The 20,299-nt window shown below is 37.5% G+C and overlaps 1 protein-coding gene across 1 annotated transcript in view; it reads right to left on the reverse strand.

Moving 5' to 3' along the window:
* Positions 1–20,299, reverse strand: part of FUT8 (fucosyltransferase 8) — a 159,639-nt gene that overhangs the window by 3,298 nt on the left and 136,042 nt on the right. Inside the window, exons 6-8 of the mRNA XM_007449024.1 lie at positions 19,539–19,785; positions 15,569–15,745; positions 6,217–6,367 (exon numbers count right to left, since the gene is read on the reverse strand). Of these exons, the coding sequence (XP_007449086.1) occupies positions 6,217–6,367; positions 15,569–15,745; positions 19,539–19,785 (575 nt within the window). The remainder of the gene's footprint in view (positions 1–6,216; positions 6,368–15,568; positions 15,746–19,538; positions 19,786–20,299) is intronic.

Here is a 20,299-nt window from a genome sequence, read left to right on the forward strand (position 1 = left end):
GGCCATGGCTCACGGGCCCAGCCGCTCCGCGGCATGTGGGATCTTCCCGGACCGGGGCATGAACCCGGGTCCCCTGCATCGGCAGGTGGACTTTCAACAACTGCGTCACCAGGGAAGCCCCACATGTACTTTCTTAAGCCAAAGAAATTACGAATGGTAGAACTTTCAGACACAGAGTGGACCAATATAAGACTCTTTCTCCTTCTCATAATAATGGCAATAATGAGAGCAGCTGAGCTTACTGAGCACTGTTCTAATAGCTGCGCTTGCATACATGTTTCCTCTCAACTCCTTTAACTCTCACAACAACCCTATGAGTTGGTTACTGTTATTATTTATATTTTACAGCTGAAGAAACTATGCCAAGGAAAGATTACTTTCCAAAAAATAAAAAAATGAATAAAGGAGCTAGTAAATGACAGAAACGTAATTAGAACTCTGTCTCTAAACCATACACTGAACTGCCTTAGGTTCTGAGGATAAGTACCTAGAACAGTGCCTGCCACAGAGTAGCCACTCAGTAAGTACCTTCTGAATGAATACTGCTCCATGCATAATACCAGTCCAACAGTGGAGATGCAAGTCCACTGGTGATATTTAACCCTTAAGATCCATATATAACATTCTGAGTAATTTAAAAATTTTCTCTATATTAACCATGGGGCAATTTACTGCAAAGGGCTAGGAAGATTACTGTAGTGTCAACGTTTGCATTTAATCACCCTAGGCTTCCTCTCTGGGCTTAGCAAATCCAAATCACGTGACAGGTAAATGAGGTCTTTCAGTTGATGTCAATACTCAGGTTTGATACTTGACAGGTAGCATGATTGAGAGGGGTAGTCTATGGTTTGCAAAGCAGTGCTTGGCCACACATATGTTTCATTTCATTTGCTGTTGATGTGGCACTATATCATTTAGAACACTACTAAGCACACAGCAGTGAGTAAGAGCAAAAATCCTGACAAAGGATAAAACATAGATATGACTGTATTTTAAAAAAAAAAATTAAAAAGTGGAGGAAGTTCTATTAGTTTGAATTTTATCCCTGAGTAACAACCAGCTGAGCTTTGCATGAGCCTCCAAAGCTTTCTCAAAGCAGATGGGATCTTGGTTTTTTGTCAAAATTGACAGGGCCAGAAGGATCTCCTAGTGTGAGAAGTTGGAAGTGGGCTCTTGTCTCACTGCGTGAGGCTGGGATATCTGTGCACTTTTACTGTAAACTGCTTTGTTTTGCTATTCAATGAGAGAACAGTATCCACTGTCGTTTCATGAACCATACCTCAGTGGAAATTCCTATCGAGAGCCATCTGTCTGGAATAAAATGAATGGCGTATCTGGTTTCTCCCTCTGGGCTTTCCAAAATCTGATTCAAAACATGGCAAGGCCGGTTGTGTTGTGTGTGGATTTGGAATGAAACAACAGAGAATGCCAGGAGAATGTCATATTAAATGCCACAAAGGCAAATGCCTCAGGGGGGAAAAAAAGTAATTTTGTCCTATGGTGATTTTAATGATTGAGAAACTAATGAACAATGTTGACTGTTCCTTACAAAATGTTGATTACCCATAGTCTTTAAAATGGACATCTACAAACCATTTTTGTAAATCAGATTCCAGAGTTATAAAACCTGATTCTAAAACTTGATAAACAGTATTTTAAAAAATAAAACCTTTCTGATATTTTGCCCATCTACAACTGAGTGAGCTGTCAACTGCTGGAATTGGAACTCCAATTCCTTTGCTTCAGATTTTAGATGGTTTCATTAAATATGAAAGTAACTTAAATGACATAGTAGATGCTTAGGGCATAGGCAACTTCCAGTAACACAGAACAAGATTAGAGTATTTGGTAGAATAGTTTGGAATGCGATGCACTGCATAGATTTCAAAACTTACTTGATGCTGTTGAAAAGTGTTAATATTGCCTCTAATTTTCAGACTAAATCCTGAAGATTGTTTTCTTCAATTTATGAGGCTTTTAGGACAAACTTGGCTATGAGAAACAGCTCTGATGAAGGAATTCAGAAAACTGAGTGCAACAATAGTAAAAAAATTAGAGAGTAAGAGTCATATTCTTGGCTTTTAAAAACTTTTCACTTAAGGAGAGAGAATTCCCAGACCTCACTTGTGGATATAAAACCAAGAATGATTAGAAGCCCTAAGACTGAGAAGAATGGGTCCAAAACCTTATAAAGAATCCTGATTAAGGTGCCATGACATTTGTGCCTACAGTTTCTCAAACATCAATCTGGCCTTGCAATTTCCTTCTAACAATACATTTCATTCCTCCAGTATTGTCTACAACAGCACATGGTCAACAGATAAACTCTATTGTCATATAGCATAAAAGTCCTCAAAGGGTAGTATACAGGAGACAGAAAGTTTACATGACTGAAACTTCAGGATTGTCAAAACATTATGAAGAAGATACTAAACTTTTATCCCTTCTAACCATCTCTTGAAATGAGATTATCATCAAGCAAAGTTTGAAAGTTGGTTGTCCATGTTTTATTCTGGGCTGAGATTTGGTTCTCATTGTTTTATTCTCTTATCACCCTTCTGGATGTAAGGCTTTAGTCTTCTTCTGTTTTCTGCAGGAAAGTCTGCAGATTAATTTCCCTAAAGTCAAAACATACACAAGTTTACCTGCATTTGCTAAAGCAAATACTATTACTTATCACTCACCCTTTGGGAATGAAGAGCTTTTGTTTCTGAAAATTCATATTATATGGTGACGTTCTCTTTCAATAAGCTTAATAAAATAGAGTTAAGGTGGTACCTTGGCACAGGAATTAATATGCCGAATGTTACTGGTTATTATTCTTTATGAAGAATTGTTACACACATCCAATGCACACAATGACTATGTGGAACCTAAGCATCACCCATGACCATAAGTAGAGGTAATGGAGTCCTTGAACAGCATATTTCATGTTCCTTCTAAAACATGAGATCATATAGTCTGAAATGGGGCCATGTGAAAAAAAGCTGTTAAAATAAATACCGTAGAGTCTAACAGGCAAAGATATACCTATACCTATTCCTTTACAAATAATAATAGCAGCTAACATTGCATTTAACATATTGCTGAGTACTATTCTCGGTGCTTTACATATAATAACTCTTTAATCCTCACAAAAACTTTATGCAGTAGGTATTATTGTTATTACCATTTTTACAGGGAGGGGGGAAAATGTCAGTGATAGGCTAAGTAATTTGTTCAAATGCCACAGAGTCACTAAGTGGTCAAAGTTGGATTTAAACCCAGGTAGTCTTTCAGAGCCCACAATGCCTCATTCTTGTTCTCTGTCTCATGAAGTCAATGGCTTGATATTTTGATGTCATCAGTGACGTTTTCTCAAACTCCACTACTACTGCTGATGAAACATTTTGGGGGCATTCTTCAAAGGATTCCGATTTTGGTTTATAGCAATTTTGGTTTGGTTTATGCTACAAGCCACCAACCAACTCGTTCACACCACAAAAATATTAAACTGTACCAAATGTCTTTTTACTAAAAATATTTTCAAAAAATACTAGGGTGCAGGACTTCCCTGGTGGTGCAGTGGTTAAGAATCCGCCTGCCAATGCAGGGGACACGGGTTCGAGCCCTGGTCCGGGAAGATCTTATATGCCGTGGAGCAACTAAGCCCGTGCACCACAACTACTGAGCCCACGTGCCACAGCTACTGAAGCCCACGCGCCTAGAGCCCATGCTCTGCAACTAGAGAAGCCACCGCAATGAGAAGCCCGTGCACTGCAACGAAGAGTAGACCCTGCTCGTCGCAACTAGAGAAAGCCCACACGCAGCAATGAAGACCCAACGCAGCCAAAAAAAACAAAAAACAAAAAAAACAAAAAAAAACTGGGGTGCAAGGAAGCCCAGAGATTAACCACTGAATGTGGACTTATTCCACAGTCTCAAATGCTACAGCTGTTAGTCACCAAGAAAGGAGGTGATCACATTTAGCAAACTGCTACTCACTATATAAATGTAAGGTATTTTTTACTGTTAAACTTTTATTCTGAGCCCTAACATGTTTTGAGGTATTCAAGTCTATCTTGGGACACAAAATATTGGTTTAAATGATCAGAGTTATTTTGGATGAACTTTGACTTGCCAAGAGTTTTTAGGAACAATATAACATATAATCACAAATCTTATTCCTTTGGACACAACCAGACCTCTCATTACTACGCTTTCTTCATATAAACTGTTTCTCTGGATCTGAGGTCTGAAGAAGACACAGAGGTTGATATTATGCATAAAATAGAACAAAGTAGTGTGAACAATATGCTCTTCAAACCTGGACAGGATTCCAGTATCATGAAGTGACAGAGGTCCTGACTTCTGGGTCAAAACTAGACTTATGAGGCTATGAGGATCAAAAATTCTTCAGCACATCCTTGAAAAGGGAAATAAACAAAAGATTTTCTTTCCAGAATGAGTCTAATGGCATTATTAAGGAGAGCTGGACAAAGGAAAGCAAAACATAGAGCACGTCCTTGTAAGTCTCAGTGTCTACCTCCATGTAAGGTTGGTAAATGTTTAGACATGTATATATTTATTTACTTTTACAGCCTTATAACTAGAGCAGTGGTTCTCACAAGGGTGATTTTGCCCTCCCACTCCCCCAACCCGGGACATGTGGCAATGTCTGGAGACACTGTTGGCTGTCACAACTTGAGGTGAGGGTCTACTGGCCACGGACGCTGCTAAGCATCCTATAATGCACAAGACAGCACCTCACAGCAACTCATCCAGCCCCAAATGCCAACGGTGCCAGGTTGAGAAACCCTGGACTAAAGGAATAGACTTTAGGAAGGCCTAAAATCTAGACCTACAGAGGAGGTGGTACATCTGGGAAAGTGACTCTTGATTCAATCATTTTAACAATAAGCATTCGAAAATGTGTTATTTGCACCTGTTGATCACGTAGGCACATAGCTAGATTCTCAAAAGCAGTTGAGAGGGACTAGGTAGTTACAACTCCTCCCCCCATCCCACCCCGCTTCTCAAAGATAGGATCCTCACCCCAATTAGGGAGAATATCAGCTATGGATGCCTTCATGTTTTCCCTCTGATGAGGACTGCTGCCATGTGACTCCTGTTCTGTGTAGCTGTCTTTGCGTCTTAAGTTGTATTCTTATGCCACATTGAAGGAACTCATACAGGCTTTGCTGGGATAAGTATCTTTCCAACAATAATATCACCATACCATTGTGACAGTGTGCATTGTCACATAATAAAAAACTGTCCATTTCTTTATACTCTCTGCAGTATATTCCCACGTAAATGATGTGTCTTTCCTTTTCACACTTTCTTTTCTCTGCTTCTTCTAAGCTTTCAGGCATATATTTATCTTACATGGTTTATATTTCTTTGTAATTATTCTCTGGTTATTTCATGTGGATATTTTGCTCACTAGATTCTGGACCAGGGTAAGAGCTGTATCTTCGATCTCCTTTGAAATTCCCTCTACACCTAGTATAGGTCTGAGCACAAACAATCATTTAACAGCGTGTTGAACAAACTAACCAATAATATGCACATAAACGAGACAGTTGAATAAAATCCACAATAAATCTTTCTATGCTGATATTCCACTGGGCATATAAGGCTGATTGGAGCACTCATAAAAACACACACACCAAACCAACAACATATTAAATATCTATAACAATAAACTCAAAGAATGATTATAATATGGTATTGCTTAAATATAATGTACAGTTTCTTGCTTGGTAGAAATGTTAAAAGGACCTGAAAGAGGAATTACATTTACTCTTTCTTATTTTCTATAAAGCAATCAAGTGAGGCAAAATGCTGAGCATTTAAGCCTCTCAGTATCAGTGCACTGATGTGTAGAAATGGATGGACTCTGGTTACATACTGATTGTATGCAAAATCAGAAAGCATTAAGTAAACTTAATTACTTGCTGTTTCTGTTAAATGCTGTGAATAAGCCAAGTACTTTAAACAACCCCAGTAGCTGGCTTCAGTAGAGATGTATTCAACAATTGCTTGCAAACAATTAAATATTCAGTGCACTCAAATAGCTATGTTTTCTGGAATCTTCTCATTCTTTCACAAAAGGGATCATTCCCCAATATTAAAAACATTGTACCTGAGTCATGAAAACTAACATTTAAAAAAAATCCAAGAACTTCCTGATCCAATATAACCAAAGAGTATTGATCACTTAAAAATGCTTACCTGGGATGAAAAAGTACACACTAGGAAGTCTGCCTGGGAGAGAAAGTGTATATCCAGGATCACACCTCGAAGTGAATTTTCTGTGTATCGATTATGTAGTCCAGCTGACCAAGAGATAGAGTTATCACTAATAAATTCATAACTGGGATACCTGAAAAAAGAAATAAATTTATATAAACTCACTGAAATCATAGAATTCTGTCAGGAAATAGTATCCTATCAGCAGGAGGTAGCCAGCTCCTTTAACCAAGAGTCCCCCTCTTTCTGACAGTAAGGAAAGCTTTAATTCTGGCATTCAGTAGAGTAGCTGACAAAGCATCTTTGAATCCATTGATGGGGCAGAAACCATTCTGGGGTGTCCTGTATGTTAAAAGTTATTGGCATGACATATAAAATACACCTATGCACCAGAATGTCCCTTTCAATTCACGAAAGAATGGAAAACAGAAAGCTCTTTACTTTCATAGTAATAAGTGACCTTGAAGAGGTTTTTCAACCTGCTTTCATATTTTTTTCACACACACACATTTTCATTTTATGCATTCCTTTCCCACTTTTATCCTTAAGATTATATCTTTATAAAAATATAACTTATACATTGTTTTTTCTTCTTCCAGTTTTATTGAGGTATAATTTTTTAAAAGATCTATTTTTGTTTTTGGTTGCATCAGGTCTTAGTTGCGGCATGCAGGATCTTCACTGAGGCATATGGGATCTTTCGTTGCGGTGCGCAGACTTCTCTCTAGTTGTGGCCTACAGGCTCCAGAGCGTGTGGACTCTGTAGTTGTGGCGTGCGGGTTCCAGAGCACATGGGCTCTGTAGTTTGCAGCACGTGGGCTCTCTAGCTGAGGCACACAAGCTCAGTAGTTATGGCGTGCAGGCCTAGTTGCCCCGCGTCACGTGGGATCCCAGTTCCCTGACCAGGGATTGAACCTGTGTCCCCTGCATCGTAAGGCGGATTCTTTACCAATGGACCACCAGAGAAGTCCCGATTGAGATACAATTGACATACAACACTGTATAAGTTTAAGGCACAATAATCTGACTTACACACATCGTGAAATGGTTACCACAATAAGTTTAGTGAACTTCCATCATCTCATTACAGACAACATTTTTAAAAAAGGAAAAAAAAATTTTTCCTTGTGATGAAAACTCTTAGGATTTAGTCTCTTAACAACTTCTGGTTGCTGTGGCTAGGACTTTCAATACCATGTTGAATAAAAGTGGTGAGACTGGGCATCTTTGTCTTCTTCCTGATCTTAGAGGAAAAGCTTTCAGCTTTTCACAGTTGAGTATTATGTTAGCTGTTAGTCTGTGATATCTTATCGCCTTTGTTATGTTGAGGTATGTTTCCTCTACACCCACTTAGTTGAGAGTTTTATTATAAATGAATATAGAATTTTGTCCAAAGCTTTTTCTGCAACTATTGAGATGATCATATGATTTTTATCCTTTGTTTTGTTAATGTGGTGTATCACATTGATTGATTTGCAAATATTGAACTATCCTTGCATCTACTTGATCATGGCATATGATCCTTTTAATGTACTGCTGGATTTGGTTTGCTAATATTTTGTTAAGGATTTTTGTATCTCATCAATGATATCGGCCTGTAAGTTCCTCTTTTTGTGGCGTCTTTGGTTTTGGAATTGGGGTGATGTTGGCCTTGTAGAATGAGTTCAGAATTGTTCCTTCTTCAATTTTTTGGAATAGTTTGAGAAGCATAGGCATTAACTCTTCTTTAAGTATTTTATAAAATTCACCTGTGAAGCCATCTGGTCCTGGATTTTTGTTTGTTGGAAGTTTTTTGATCAATCTTGATTCAACTCCATTACTGGTAATTGGTTTATTAATATTTTCTATTTCTTCCTAATTTAGTCTTGGGAGACTGAAATTTTCTAGGAATTTATCCATTTCTTCTAGGTTGTCCATTTACTCACATATAGTTGTTTGCAGTAATCCCTTTTGATCCTTTGATTTCTGTGGTGTTGGCGGTAACATCTCTTTTTTCATTTCTGATTTTATTCATTTGGGTCCTCTCTCTTTTTTCTTGATGAGTCTGGCTAAATGTTTATCAATTTGTTTACCTTTTCAAAGAAACAGCTCTTAGTTTCATTGATCTTTTCTATTGTTTTAAGTGTCTATTTCACTTATTTCTGCTCTGATGTTTATCATTTCTTTCCTTCTACTAATTTTGGGCTTTGTTCTTCTTTTTCTTGTTCCTAGAGGTGTAAGGGTGGGCTGTGTGTGTGTGTGTGTGTGTGTGTGTGTGTATAATTATTTCAAGTGGATCTCAAGTTCGAACACATTCTAACAACTCCACAGTTTTTATTCCTGCCTTCCCCTGCCCACATTTAATGTTTTTTGATATCATATTTTACATATTTTTGTTTTGTGTATTCCTTAACCACGTATTGTGGATATAGGTAATTTACTACTTGTCTTTCAAGTTTCCTACTAGCTTTACAAGTGGCTGATCTACAACCTTTACTGTATGTTTGCTTTTACCAATGAGATTCTTCCTTTCATAATTTTCATATTTCTAGTTGTGGTCTTTTCTTTCATGCTTAAGGAAGTCCCTGTAACATTTCTTGTAAAGCCTGTTTAGTGGTGCTGAACAATTTTAGCATTTGCTTGTCTGTAAAACTCTTTCTCTCTCTTTCAAATTCGAATGGTAGCCTTGTGGGGTAAAGTATTCTTGGTTGTAGGTTTTTTCCTTTCATCACTTTGAATATATCATGCCACTCTCTTCTGTCCTGCAAAGTTTCTGCTGAAAAGTCAACTGACAGTCTTATGGGAGTTCCCTTGTGCATAACTAGTTGCTTTTCTCTTGCTGCTTTTAAGATTCTCTCTTTATCTTTATTTTTTGTCATTTTAATTACAATGTGTCTTGGTGTAGACCTCTTTGGGTTGATCTTGTTCAGAACTTTCTGTGCTTCCTGGACCTGGATGTCTGTTTCCTTTCCCAGGTTAGGGGAATTTTTGGCTATTCTTGTTTTAAATAAGTTCCCTGCCCCTTTCTCTCTCTCTTTTCCCTATGAGATCCCTATAATGTAAATGTTGGTATGCTTTTGTTGTCCCAGAGGTCTGTTAAACTGTCCTCACTTTTTAAATTCTTCTTTTTTTGTTCAGCTTGTGTGATTTCCACTACTCTGTCTTCCAGTTTGTTGATCTGTTCTTCTGTATCATTTAATCAACTGTTGATTCCTTCTAGTGTATTTTTTACTTCAATTATTGCATTCTTCAGCTCTGTTTGGTTCTTCTTTACCCTTTCTAACTCTTTGCTAAGTCTGCCACTGTGTTCATCAATTTTTCTCCCGAGTTCATTCAGCATCTTTATGATCATTACCTTGAACCCTTTATTGGGTAGATTGCTCATCTCCACTTTGCTTAGCTCTTCTTCTGGCATTTGTTCCTTCACTTGAAACACGTTCCTTTGTCACCTCATTTTGCCTAATTCTCTGTGTTTATTTGTATGTATTAGGCAAGTCAGTTACGTTTCTCGTTCTTGGAGAAGTGACCTTATGTAAGAGATGTCCTATGGGGCCCAGCTACATACTCCCCTCTGGTCACCAGAGCTATATAATCTAAGAGTGCCTTGTATGTGGGCTGAGTGGGCACTTCTGTTGTGGTGGGGTCAACTACTGTGGGCATGCTGGTAGGTAGGGCTAGTTCCCAGGCCGGTTGGCTGCCAGGTCCTGCCTCATGTGGAGGCTGCTAGCTGCTGTTAGGTGGGTCTGGGTCCTGACACAGCTGGCTACATGGCCTGGGAAGTCCCAGGGCCGGTGCCAGCCCACTGGTGGCTTGGGCTGGGTCCTGGTGTGCCTGGTTGCAGGCCCGCAAGTTCTAGGGTTGGTCTTGTGTTGCTGGTGGGCAGTGCTGGGTCCCAGCATGGCTGGCTGTGGGGTTTGGGGATCCCAGTACTGGTGCTAATCAACTAGTGGGCATGTAAGCCCCTGGTTCTAATAGGCTAGAAGGAGGACTCCAAAATGTTGCTTGCCAGCACCAGGGTCGCTGTGGTAGAATGAGCTTCCCACTGCCTGCTGCCAGTATATGTGTCCCCAGTGGGAGTCCCAGTTGCCTCCTACCTCTCTAGGAGGCTCCAACCTGCTTTCAAATTTGGTCACTGAGATTTTCCTTTAGAATATAAACATCATGATTAAACTTCATTTAAATTTTTAGGTTAGAATTTGTGATAACTGAGACTTGTCTCCCTTAACCCCCATAAGCACCATCTTAACAAATAACAGTGACAGAAAACCATTCTGATAAATTTATGAAAGCAAATTCCTTGTAGATGTCCACCAACTAATATTGTGGTAGTCCTGAGAAGATATGTGTTAAAAAATATTAAAACAGGATGTGTTTAAAAAGTCTACTATACGTTCAAATGATTCTACTCTGAATTAGAGGTTTAATTACACTCTAGTATAGAGTGAATAAATTTTCTCAGTGCATGAGACAGATCAGAGTTAAGTTGTAAACTTTCAGAAGTTACATGCAAAGGGGATAGTCATTGTACCTACTTTATATAATTTTTTAAGAATTAAATAAATTAAGCAATGTAAAGTGCTTAGAAGAGTATCTGACACGTAGTAAATGCTCAATAAATCATTAACTGTGATTGTTAAACATTCTTTCCCCAGATATTCACCTGGTTTTATCTCTTACTTCCCTCTTAGATCTCTGCTCAAATGCTGCCTTATTAGTGAGGAGTCTGGCAATCCCTATCCCTTTTACTTGCTTAATTTTTCTCCATGGCTCTTACTATCACTGAACATAATACATACTTACTGTTTATCTACTGTCTGCATTCATTCCCCACCTCCATCATCCCTAACTAGAATGTAAGCTCTATAAAGAGAGGTATTTCATCTGCTTTGTTCACTCTATTATTCTCAGCACCTAGAAGAGAATCTGGAATATAATACAAGGTCAATAAATATTTGCTGAAAGAATAATAGTTCCTATTTATAAGCCCTGAGGCAGCAGGAGTCAGCTTACATGTCTTTTTCCCACACAGTATTTCCCAAAGGTTAGGACTATGCCTTATTTTCCTTTGCATCACAGCATCTAGCACCCCACACAACGCTATGTGGATGAGTACATGCACAAGTTAGTGCTACCTATGTCTGGGACGTTTTCCTAATTCCCTAACAGCTGCTTCAGATTACTCTTCATTCCACAACCTCCAAGGCATTTTCTCTCATAGCCTCTAGTAATGACTGTGAAGAAAAAGTCTCTGAGCACTGTTTCAGTGATTGGTATTCAGTGTTCAGATCCATTTGGCCTCATTATTTTTGACATTTTGCCCTCCTCAACTTTGAATCAGGGAGATGAAGGAAATGTCACATTTGTTCTGAAAAGAAAACCACCAAAAAAACTTTTAATGTGATTCCTGTGAAGATGCAGATCCAGTCATGGGACAGAAACAGAAACAAATAAATATGAAAAGGCTGGAGGGTGGAGGAGGGGGGATATCGTTAAAACACAACAGTACAGGTTTTATCCTAGAATAAAGACTAACTCTGTCAGCATGGTTTGGGTGCTCAGTGAAACAAACACAAGAGGGATCCTTTTATTGAGAAGTGACGGGAACATTATGCCCTTCCTAACTTAAAGGCCTCTTCCTGGAACCAAACCAAAAGGTCACCTAAGTTCCTCAGGCCTTATCTCTATATGCAAAAGATAGCTTGATGAAGGATACTGAGTGTTGAAGAACAGAAACAAAGTGAATAATGAGGGAAGGAGATTTTGTACTTCCAATAATGAGCATGAAACTTTCCACACAAACATGCTTCTTTCTTGTCTTACGCCTACAAGTATGCCAGCAGAAGTCTTCCACTGTGAGGCTGCAGAGATTGGCAACGATTAAAAAAATATTTTTTTCTTCTCCCATCTTGCAAAAATTTATTTTTATATCACCCACAAAGGTGTAACCTGAAATTATAAACTAACATAAAATTTTCTTTTGTGAGGTCTTTCTCCAGACTGAGGGGGATACTCCTCTTCTTGACTTCACTACCTAGTATACAACTCCTTCAGGACAATTATATAATGACACTGATTATTTGTTACCCGTATATTGCCTACCAGTTGGATACGCCCTGAGATAAGGAGCCACATATTATCTTTTATTTCTTTGTGTATTCCTAATGACCTGTAACCGTCTAGCATATTAGATGTAGTTCAAAAAAAGAGTGAAGAACTTTACCACTATTGCTGATTCTTCATTTCACATGGCAACCAAACGCTTTACAACAACTTTTAAACAAATTTCTCTTACCTCTATTCATTTAAATGAACCTAATTTTAGGAAGAGCTTGTCCAGCATTTTTGATAAAGAGCAAACTAAATATGTAAATATTTAATCTGAGAGATTTTTAATGGCTTGTTTTTTCTCCTGTTTCACTCCTAAACCCAGTCTCCACAATCTTAGAATACAATGCTGGATAGACAACTTTAATAGTTCTTACTTCTTTGACTGCCAAAGATTCTGTGATTTAAACACTCTAACAGTGAATTACCTAAGAGAGAGATCTCCACATTATCAGCAGCTGTCACAGTCACTAGGATGCTGGTGCTAAAATCTCGTGAATGAACTCAGTCTTAATCTAGAGAGACCTGAGGCGCAATACTAAGCAACAAAGCATTAACTACCGGAGCCACATATATAAGCTAATCTTGACCCCTTTTACAAAGAATAAGCTAATCAGAAAAATGGTTTCTTCTCTAACTGTACGAATACTATGCCTCATTTAAGTTTAATTCTCCATCTCTTCACCCTCTTGAAGCAGAAAAGTCTTATAATCACCTTGGATTCTATATACCTTGTTGAAAAATTAATTCATGCTTTGGTCCCCTAAAACAATAACAGAAGTTTTATGATATGCTTAGGTATCAAAACCAATCCTGAGATGTCAAAAGCAGAATTAATTCAGAGTGGGAAAAACATTTAAGTAAAATAATGAAGGAGAGAAACGGTATTTAAATTCCTGAGAAAATCTTTAAAATGACTCAGAAAACCAAAGAATTTCCAAAGAGGAAAAAAATATGCACAAAATGCTATTGCTACATTTATAACAAAATGCTATTGCTACATTTATAAATGCTATTGCTACATTTATAGCCTGGACTACCATGGGGAGAGGAGTTACTAGCTTCTGACCACACACACATAAAAGAAAAAAATCAAGTTTTACAATTCTTACAATCCAAGCAGATACTACTGCCATCTGTACCATAAGGGTTGCTTGGTGTAAAAATATCATGCTGTGCTATGGATCACAGCTGTAAAATATTCATATCCTTTTATCTAAATACTTCCAAGTCCAGAAATCTAGATTAAGGAAATAATATGGATAATTTCAGGCGTACCTCATAGCACTGGAAATTGGAAATAACCTGTCGAATATTAAGAGAATGGTCAAGTAAGCAATGGCATTTCCATTCAGTGGATATGTAGTCACTAAAAAAGAGATTTACAATGACTTTTTTTAGCAACCTGGGAAAAGGGATCTAGTGCTGTATTAAGTAAAAAAAGAGTTCAAATTATACAGAATATGATCAACTACAAAAATGTATAACTACATAAATGACTGAAGGGAATATGTTGATATTTAAATAGTTGTTGCCACTGAGTAATGAGACTGTGGGTAATATTTTTTCCTTGCTTGTATACTTACCAACTCCATATTTTCTAATGAGCATGAATTATTTTGCCAGTCAAGGGAAAAACTTATGATGCATTCAAGAACAAGTAAAAGAGTAAATAAAGTAATACTTTAACATTTTTTCAACTAAGCTACAAATTCAGTCTGATATTTTAAAATGAAGGATTAAGATGAACTATTTCTATTTGTTTCTCTCTAATAGGTCTGTAATATCAAACTGGAAAAATATCTGTGAAAATTTTTTCTTGTTTTATGTCCAAATGTTCATTTAATCCCTAACTCTTATACTTAAACAAGAATTATAACTACATAACTTGGCTTATATTTGGCTGATGAATTTCTTGGTCTTTTGTTTGTCTGTGCACACGCACACCTGCGTGCGTGTGTGTGTATGTGTGTGTGTGAGAGAGCGAGAGAAAGTGTCTGTGTGTATAATCAATAGAGGGAGCCTTAAAGAAAAAGCAATTTATATCAGGTTAATTTAGATTCTTATGAGGTAGAAATAGGGTTTAAATGATTATCCAATGATATGGATAAATACCTGCATTATAGTATTCATTCCAGATTTGTTTTTCTTCCCAACCCCCATTTGTGACATAAAAGAGGGACTGAGAAATAAGTTAATTAAAAGTCAAAAAGGTCAAATGATAATTGCTAATAAAATGTTTTCAAACAGATAGGACTGAAATGAACATAATTCAATACTTACTGGGCACTTACTAGAACTAGGTATAGTTTCTAAAGTGCTTATAACCTAGTGAGGGAGACAGAAGTAAGCAAGTGCTAAATACTAAGAGGAATGCACAGAGGAGAAACACTAAGTCAAGGATTCAGGGATGATTTCTGGAGTAGATGGCATTACTCTATAGTAGCACTACTCATACTGTATTGTAACTGTCCATTCCCCTACTAGATTGGGAATTCCTTGAGAGCAGAGAGTGTCTTGCTTATCATGGAATCCCCACCACCTAGCACAGTGCCTGAAATACAGGCAGGCGGGCTCAATACAGCTCAGTACAAGTTGGCAGTCCTTATTATTTCACTTACAAAACTCATCTTTTGATTTTTTGCCTTTTTAAAAAATATAATTTCCAAATTCCAGAAATTTTTATAAGATGAAAACTTATATCTTACACATGGTTTCAGCTGCCTGTGATTGTTGGTGAAGATAGTAAGAGCAAAAGGGCAAGCACCTGGTGTGTTTTATTGCTAACAGTCTTGTGAGTTGGTTAGTATTATGGACTAAATGTTTGTGTCCCCCCAGAATTCATATGTTTAAGCCCTAACCCCCAATGTGATAATATTTTGAGGTGGGGCCTTTGGGAGGTACTTAGGGTTAAATAAGGTCATGAGGGTAGGACCCTCATGATGGAATTAGTGCCCTTCCTTGCTCTCTCCCTTCCAAGCACATAAAGCTCATGTGAGTATATAATGAGATGACTGCTGCCTACAAGTCAAGAGAAGGGGTTTCAGAATGAAATCTACACCTTGCTGGCACCTCACATATGCTTTGATCATAATAACAGTTGCACAAGCACACAGCTGTTTGAATTTAAACCCCCCAATAATCAGTAACAACATTCATTGTAACAAGAATCACAAGTCATGGGAATTAAGGATTCCTTTCAACTGAAAAGAGATGGTTCACTCTAGAATCATTAGTTCATCTAACTTACTTTGTTTTTGCCTCCTTTAATAAAGAAGGGTCATCTGTGGCCAAATATACTCTTTTTTTATCCACTTGCATTCTGCGAGAAAGAAGCTGAAAATGTTCTTCAACATGTACCATGTATTCCTCAATGGGGTGGAAGGCTGCTTCTGTTCCCACTTTGTCTGTGCGTCTGACATGGACTCTGCAGGGGCAGAGGGAGAAAGTCAGATTCTGCTGATAATGTTCTGATCCACTGAGTACTTTTAGGGTACTCAACTTTATACCTCTATTCATGGTGGCGTTATGGACCTTTTAAACCAATTTTTCTTTCATTTTCACCATTAGAAAAAAATAAAACCAATATTTAAAAAAATTCAAACACATATATTCTAAATATATTTGCATATTAATACAAGGGGGAATCAGAAAAAATAAGTTAAGTCTTTGAAGAATGCTTTCTTATAAAGAGAAAGTAATTGGCATAATAAGGAATAAATGGGAGATTCCAGAATTAGACCGCATATAAGGCAGCAAATACCAACCAGCCTTCCAGAAAAAACTGGATATAATTTTTAATATATTTGACAATAAAGGATGCCAAGATTCACAGTTGTTATTACAGAACATTAAATATACCATTTGTAATGTTTTGATGCCAAGTTTTCTTTTTCTTCATTTTATCCTGTATTGTCACTGTAATGCCAGCTTGTTGAATTTAAAGTTGTGCAAGGAAAACACAGACCTGTATGGATTCTTCCTATAGCACAATCAAGGCAAGGCAAACCTTTTAAGAGTTCTTACTATTTTAAGTTCATGGAGCCATGCCAGCCTTTTTGTTGTAGGCATAATGAATGTCCTTTCCCGGCTTTTTACTCTATCAAACACAAGCAGATACTGATCTCATCTGTCCTATTTAAGAAAAGCTCCAAAACTGTAAAATTGGGGACACAGATTTACATTGTCCTGCGCTGAATAAGGCATTGACTTCCAACAGTATTTTAATGAAAACAGGAATAATAGTTAGAGTTTGTTTTCATAAGTTAAAACACTACTTAAATTTGCTCTCCCCACATCTCCCCTCTTCCCAAATTAATAAACCACTATTCATATATTGGAAAAGAAAAAAGGTAGATTTGTTTCCTTTAGGTCACTATACGTGGGCATGTCTTAAGTCAAGCCTAGGGCCAGCTTTTTATTATGTATCTGGAGTGAGGGTTTAACTTCACTGGAGTTACTCTGACATCTTCGTGGCTGTTCTTTCCTTTGCATTTCAGGTGATAGTCCAGATGTGAATACTATCGTATGAACACCTATCGTATCATCTTTTCCTTCCCACGTTCTTCTTAGTCACTGGTTCTCTCAGGAAATTTGGAATTGTTCACTGTGCTCCATGGAGATGAGACAGGGCAGAAAGAACAATTCCACTGAATTTCAATGAAAAGTTTCATGAGAAGAAACACTATTTGAAACTCTGATTTTACTTGTTCTTGTTTTAGCTCTACTACTTAGAACAGGGGTCAGTAACTTCTATACATATGAAGACTAAGAAACAGGGAAGAAACGGGGTAGGAGTATGAAAATAAAGATAAAAACAAAGGAGAGCTATAACAAGAAGGAAAAATCAAAGGAAGAGGAGCATCTGACATAGTGGCAGAGTACTACTAAGCAATTTTCTCAATTTTCCAAGTATTCCTGAAATTAGGCCTGGACCAATAATTTGAGAGAGGACCTTAATGGAATTTTTATGGAAGAATCAGAATGTTAGGCCTGTGAAGGTTATTAGAAGTCATTTGGTTTAATGTAACTCTTTCATCTGACAGGTAAAGAAACTGATGTCTCTGAAGATATTTCAGGGAGCAAAATGACAATATAAGGCAAAGGGAGGCTGGTTTCTTTCACATACATTTTAACCCAGTCTTTACAAAAGTAAAAGTTATTTGTGTACTTGCCTGATTTTCACTATCTATCAAAGCTCCTCCAGGGCAAGGAATCTGGTTTTATTTATTCCCAATTGCACCAAACACAACAAATGAATGAATGAATGGATGATGGGCAGACACAAAAATCTAACTGTTTAGTATTGTGTAAGTAGAAACCTTAGATACTACTATCTAACCTAGCATTTTCTTTTGTTTTGTTTTAATAAATGAAAAAAGAGTGACAATTAATGAAGGCCCAGAATGACCAAGTAAGTTGTCCAAAGTCACATAACTTGTTAGTGGTGGAAACCAGATTGGACCCCCAGATTCTTGAACTCTAATGCACCCCTCTTTCATTACAGCACACTACTTAAGTGTGCAAATAACTTAGCTGTCTGCGGTACTTCAAGTTTCTATATTTGGCCAATTCTCAATGTGGTGGATACTCCATGAAAAATTAATAAGGGTAGCTTTCTGGTATGTAAAACTACAGGAAATCCAGACAAAGTTAAGCAGGTGTAAGTCCTGGTTTTGCCTTTATAAACTCTGGAACTTTGGGAAGAGATTTTCTTTCCTTAGTTTCCTCACCTGTAAAATGGTTATCTCTGCCCACATCACAGGACTGTGTTACAGAAATCAATGAGATAATGCAGTTGAAGTTACTTTGGTAATGTAACTACTATAGCGTTATCTTTCTCCATCTTCCAAGATCCTGTTCAAACATTGCAGCTATGAAGCCTTTCTTGGTGCTTTCTTGGGAAATGGAAGTGCACTTCCCCTCCCTCGACCTCTCATAAAATTTTTTATGCTTTCTCTCAGGGCATTTATCACATTCTGCTCATATAATGTTAGTTGTGTAAGTCTCTTTTCCCATGGACTGTGAGGAGTTAGAAGGAGCCATTAAAAAACATTTAACCTCTGTCCCCCACAGTAGCAAGTATTCAATAAACATTCTGCAGATAAGTGAATGAATCAACACATGTATTAATATTAATCAATAGCTGACTTTATTACAAACACCAGAAGCTGCAGAATGCCAGTCTAGCCTACAAATCTATTTTCAGGAATTACTTAAGCATCATCAGTCTCTCTGAAAGGTAATAATATTTTACAGTGTATTTTTTCCCACAGAACTAAAATCCTTTTTCATCCTTATATTATCACATCATCATTTTTAGGGCAGGTATTGTCTTCCCTATTTTACAGATGGAAAAAAAATCAAAGCTCAATAATACTATTATTAAGTAACTTGGCCCAGAATTAGGGAAAATCCAGGGATATTACTGAGGTCACTTAACTCTCAATCTAGTATTCTTCCCATTAGGCAAAGAACATTTCCCGTGGTGTGAAATCTGGCATCAGGACCCAGGAAAACTCCTTACTCCATAACTTTTTATGTATGGGTATAGGAGCACATGCTTGTGAGCAAAGATGCTCTTTTGGATTTTTTTTGCTTCCAGGATTTCCTGATATATCTCCCTTAACATAAGCATGAGACTGTACATATATACATGATAACTCCCAAGTGGGCCAAGAGATAACTTTAAACAATAATTTTAACATTATCTTACATTACTAATGATATCTTTATTCTCAAAGTAGCTTTCAAAACAAAAAAGAAAACAGAGCATCAAAAATGCAAAATAATCACCAGTGGCAATTAATGAAATCTAAGAATAAGGTGCAATAGAAAAGCTATAAATATGAGAGCTTCATCTCGTAGCCCTGTTAGAGAGTAAGACAGGAGTCATGTATAGCATCTAAAATACTCCCAACAAAATAAGATTTTGCTGGTTTCCCCAGGAGAGACTGTTAATTTCAGAAATATGGTTTTATATATTTGTGGAATGAATAAATGAATAAATGATTAAGGGTGACTAAATTACGATGACTCAGCTGTTCTAAATGAACAAAGGAAGAATAATCTCCCTGTGGCCTAAGGTGAACTCTGGAACCTCTGTTTTTGGGTGGGGCTATGAAAATTACACTATATCTTGTAAAGTTCACACTGTATTGTAAAGGTATGTATCCCTGCTACTACATATCCCTTTTAGGAGGAACAAATCAGGTTCTTACCCAATAACTGGATGTTTGAAGCCTAGCTTCTTGGTGGCCTCTTCTATTTCTTTTTCCAGCCAAGGTTGTGGGCGGATCAAGTATTTGACAAACTGGGACACCCACCACACTGCAGGATCACCATGGACTCGTACAAGTCGATCTGCAAGGTCTTCTGGTACAGCCAGGGGTAAATATGGAGGACGAGGATGAAGACTGTCTACAATGGGGAGCTCAACCACCTGAACATTTTTGTCCTTTACTTCACCTGAGGGAATATCAAAACGTATCATCACCACATTGTATCCCTTGTACAACTACCATTTGACAAGAACTCACTCTGGGTGCTTTTATCTTCACAGAAACTCTAAAGAAGTATTATAATTTTCATTTTACAGAGGAAGTTAAGTAACTTGCCCTAGATACCAGAGTAAAAGTGACAGAGCTGAATTTCACATTCAGGTTGGTCTGCCCCTCAAGTTCATGGCCTTTTCTTTTCTATTATAATGTGCTGCCATATCAACACTTCATATCCCAGATAACAATGGTATCCATTTTTCTAGATTCAATATATACGTTAATATATGGTACTCTTTTTTCTCTTTCCGACTTACTTCACTCTGTATGACAGACTCTAGGTCCATCCACATCACTACAAATGACTCAATTTCGTTCCTTTTCATGGCTGAGCAATAGAGGGGTGGGATGGGGAGGGTGGGAGGGAGGCTCAAGAGGGAGGGGATATATGTATACATATAGCTGATTCACTTTGTTGTACAGCA

Source organism: Lipotes vexillifer, unplaced genomic scaffold, assembly GCF_000442215.2.
Source record: "Lipotes vexillifer unplaced genomic scaffold, Lipotes_vexillifer_v1.1 scaffold629, whole genome shotgun sequence".
Taxonomy (NCBI): Eukaryota; Metazoa; Chordata; class Mammalia; order Artiodactyla; family Lipotidae; genus Lipotes; species Lipotes vexillifer.